The sequence below is a fragment of the Nyctereutes procyonoides genome, unplaced genomic scaffold (genome assembly GCF_905146905.1).
Source record: "Nyctereutes procyonoides isolate TBG_1078 unplaced genomic scaffold, NYPRO_anot_genome, whole genome shotgun sequence".
Classification (NCBI taxonomy): Eukaryota; Metazoa; Chordata; class Mammalia; order Carnivora; family Canidae; genus Nyctereutes; species Nyctereutes procyonoides.
The window spans coordinates 6,165,037-6,169,487 of record NW_026575130.1 but is presented as its reverse complement, the minus strand read 5'-3'; the positions used below and the strand labels follow the sequence as shown (position 1 = coordinate 6,169,487).

At 51.7% G+C, this 4,451-nt stretch overlaps 1 protein-coding gene across 1 annotated transcript; it reads right to left on the bottom strand.

Annotated features, from left to right (window-relative positions):
• Positions 1 to 3,146: 3,146 nt before the first annotated feature.
• Positions 3,147 to 3,965, bottom strand: NEUROG2 (neurogenin 2). The gene has a single exon (XM_055342384.1). It carries the CDS (start codon positions 3,963 to 3,965, stop codon positions 3,147 to 3,149), a length of 819 nt encoding a protein of 272 aa, XP_055198359.1.
• Between the last annotated feature and the right edge of the window lie 486 nt (positions 3,966 to 4,451).

Below are 4,451 nucleotides of genomic sequence, written 5' to 3'. Positions count from 1 at the left end.
TGCCATCAGAGAGCTGCCAGAGAAAGACTGAAGAATGGCTGCTCGGCCGCCCGCCTGCCTGCTCCACGCAGACAGACCCAGCTCATCAGGTTGCGGTCATAACGACGTGGGGAGGAAATGAATGAAAGAGAAGAGCGACTATGTTCCCTCCTGCAGAAGCTGTGGCCTGGTGGCTGGTTCTCCTGCTTACCCTGGAGGGGCCAGGACGGCTGGGCCGCGGCCCACCCGCTGCGGAGGTGGCTGCGCGACTTCCAGCGCCCGGGGAGGCAGAGGGAACCTCATCCTCAACCGCGGAGAGAGATTGGACGCCATAAATAACCACTGCACCAATTTAGTGTAAAATAAGGTCTGCTGTAGGTGAGGAAGGGAAAGCCTGAGTATAGGTTACAAATGGTAGGCGGGATTCCTGCCATTTCTGACATGCTGCTGCTGTGTGCGGAGCTCCACGCTCCAGCTCCACGCGCCTCTCTGGTCCTGTGTAGGGGCGGCTGCTCCATTCCGCTAAGTAGCGGTTTCAGTTTTTCCGTTCAAGCCTGCGATTGTTAGACCACCTCCCCATCCGTGCCTCTCCAACTAAACACTTAGGGTCACCTGGTTACGGGATCGCCTCACCAGTTGAGGAGGTTTCCCATAGTCTTGGGAGACTAGCTGTCCCTGAGGGTTTGTCTCCACAGTCCTGTGCCTTGAAATGTGTCTTTGGCAAACTTCCAAAAGAAGCACCCTGTATCATCATAAGCATCATCACTAGAACAATTTTTTGGCATTAAAACTGTGATGTTTTAAGACTCCCCTACTAAGATTGTTTTACTTGCTGGCTTAGCTTTTTAAACCCTAGAAACATAAAAGTGAATATAAAAGATATAGCACTTTCTCCTCATATCAGTTCATCAAGAGTGGCTAGGAACAACACAGGCTTTACATTAGAAGGGTTTTCCAACAGGTCTCTTTTATGGTCAGCTATGAAAACAAAACAAAGCAAACCCCTGGCTGGGTTCTTCCTTTGATTAAAAAAAATGCTATTAAGATATTAAACACTTAATATTTTCCATACAGATAGAGAGGAGGAGGAGTTTCAGATAGATATCTCAGGAGAAATTATTGTTACTTAATGCAGAGGAGTGGAAGATTTAGCCCAAACTAGAAGCAGATATGAAATTCACAGTGGGTGGGGGAGGGGAGCATGAACAACCAACTTTTCTTTGCTTAGGTGACTTTTTTTTTTTTTTTTTTTTTTTTTTAGTTTGTGTTGTCCAGTGGACACCCTGGGCCAAGGAAAGGGGTTAAACCTATAATGTGGTCAACTTTCACTTGGTCATCTTTGATCTATAGTGCTATTCATTTCTGCTTTGGAGGTTGAAGTGCAAGTTATAGAATTATGTGTTTGGGAGATTAGGAAACCATTTTTGCTTTCTCTCTGAGGAAGTTTTGACTATGTAATTATTTTAACAATAATGCAAAGCTTAGCTATTTCCCTCGGATACAATTTTATCCCAGTTCATTCTGGATAGTTTTTCTCCAGTTTACTTTTCAACCCAACAAGTTTGTCAAAATGGCTAATACAAAACCAGCTTCCAATAATGAATTACAAATACATCACAGATGTTAGAGCTGGAAGGGACTCTTGGAAATCACCGTCCAAACCCTACAATTTACAGGTGATAACTGAAACTCAGAGTATAAGATCTATACATTCTAACAAGAAACTTCAACTTCACTATTTTTTTTTACATCAAGATTTCTGAACTGTGGAATTTATTATGATTTAATTATCTTTTAACCCTCTCTCCCCTTTTCCTGATCTTGTTCGCTCAGAAATTGATTTCTTAAAAAACAAGTTTTGTTTGTACGCAGTTATACTCTGATGTCAGTGTCAGTGTCTCAAATACGATTCTGCTTCTTGTGATTTCTTAGATTTTACATGTCAGTGAAGTTCTACACACAAAACCCACAAAAGTGGACAAAAGTTAGAATACAACGCACAAAAATTATGAAAATTATATATTTATTTATAGTTTAATCACAAGAACAATTTTTTGTTCCAGATGTAAATACATACTAGAATAAACTCTGTAAAATATACAAAAAAATACATACTTTTCCCATGAAAAATTTCTTTATAATAAATAGAAGGGAACACGTGTGTGGCTGATCCTGATAATGCTCCGTGTCTGCTTAGGTTTTCAGTCTGTTGATTTATTTTTAATCTCTTGAAAGAATGGGGGAGTTCCTTCTCCCCTAAAAGGTCGAGATAAATAATGCATGAAGCAATCCTCCCTCCTGATTTTTCCCTTTTCCTCCACATTTTTCCTTTTGATAGAGAGTTCAGCCTAAATTTCCACGCTTGCATTCAATCATTACAAAGCCTACAAATTATACAATGACTTCTAACCTGGCCCTCTAACAAAACAACTTTTTTCCCCTTATAAATCATAAGAGACAGATGGCAAAATGGAGAAGAAAAAGGAAAGAGAAGGACGGAACAATGGGCATTGTGACGAATCTGGGAAACAGAACAAAGTGCACATCAGAGAGGGAAAGTTTGGTTTGACAGGTGAAATTCCCACAGCCCGCAGACAGCAATGGGAATAAAGCAGATGCCAGCCATTGCAAATCTGTGGATAATATTATTACCGGTAAAATCATTCAGATGCTAAGACACATTTCTTTCTACTCGACATTAACATCTCTATGTAGAAGCAAAGGTGAAGAGATCAGAGGAACCAGTTGCATTCCCCCTGGGAGATTCACACGAACCGCTCCGAGTCCCTCGGGCCTTACAGAGAGGGGGAGGAGCGTCAGTCCGCTCTGCAAACTCTTTAGCGGTGCCACCTTCAGCGCTTCCCAGCATCTTTTTTTTTTTTTTGCCTTAAGAAACGCCCCCACAATTGTACCATCCTCTTTGACAACAAGCTCCATCACACCGTCAATAAATTAGAGACCGTCCTAAAGAAGGAAACCCTTAGTCAAGGAATGCAGCAAACAACCCAGGATTCAGAACGGCTAAAACTGCCTGCCCGGTGAAGTGAGATGGTCTCCAGGGCATAGTCAGAAGAGGGGACAGGAGAAGGGTGGCAGGAGGGCCAGATCAGGGACGGACGGCAACGGGGACCCGCTAAGGCCTGGCGCCGGCGGCGGGGATGGCAGTTCTAGATACAGTCCCTGACCATGGGGAGGTGAGGTGCGTAGCGGTGCTTGTCGGGAGGCGGGGGCTGCCAATAGTCCATGTCGGAACCCGCCGGGCTGGCGGGAGATAAAGTGCAGCTGTAGGGGGAGGTGGAGTTGGAGGACGCCGAGGAGGACGGCGCCGGGCTGTTGCTGCAGCTCCAGGTGGAGGCCGGCGACGGGCTGTCTCCGCTGCTGCTCAGGGTGGCGCTAGCGCCTCCCGGGCTCAGCAGCACCGTCTCGGGGAAGAGCGCCCCCGGCAGGCCTCCGCCCCCGCCCCCGCAGTGGTCCGCCAGGCGCAGGGTCTCGGTGAGCGCCCAGATATAATTGTGGGCGAAGCGCAGGGTCTCGATCTTGGTGAGCTTGGCGTCCTCGGGGAACGTGGGGAGTACCTCGCGCAGCGCGTCCAGCGCCGCATTGAGGTTGTGCATGCGGTTGCGCTCGCGGTTGTTGGCCTTCAGTCTGCGGGTCTTCTTGATGCGCTGCACCGTCTCGGCCGTCTTGGCGCCGCGGGAAGCAGCCCGCGCCCTGGAGGGGCGCCGCTTGCACTCGTGCACCAGCCCCAGCAGCCGCGCCGGCCGGCAGCCCTCCGCTCCCGGCGGCGAGCCGCCCAGCGGCCCCGGCCCGGCCTCCGCCGCACGCGGCCGGCGCGCCCCGCCCGACGCGCCCAGCTCCTCCTCTTCCTCCTCGTCGGCGCTGGACGACAGCGGGGTGAGGGCCGCGGAGGCGGGGGAGGCCGAGCCCAGCAGCACCAGCACGTCCTCTTCCTCCTTCAACTCCAAGGTCTCGGATTTGACGAACATCCTACCGAGGAGAGCGGGGAGGGAGAAAGAACGCAAGGAAGGAGACGTGAATGCGGAGGCAGGGGCACAGCCTCGGCGCCCGCGGAAGCCCTGGGCCGGCCCCGGAGGGCGCCGAGGCCGAGGAGTGCTCTGCGCGCGCGGCGGAGCCCCTGGCCCAGGCTTCGCGGCTGCGGCCCCCGGGACGGAGACTCTGCTCGAGCCGGGGGCCGGGGGTGTTCGGGCTTGGTGGAACAGGGTGCCGGAAACAGCTCGCCCAGTCGGGAGCCGCACGGCGGATACTCACGTCGCTCGCCCCCCGGCGTGTGCCGCGCCTCTCCGCGCCGCGGGCGGAGCGCAGCGCTGCGTCCTTCTGCCCCGAGGACGGCGGGGCTGGCGCGGCTCCGCGGGGGACCAGGCCCGCGGACCAGTTTGCCAAGAGCGCCGGCGGCCGCGGCGATCCGCCCGGGTCTCGTGTGTTGTGGTGGTGCTGCGTGTCTGTCTGTCAGT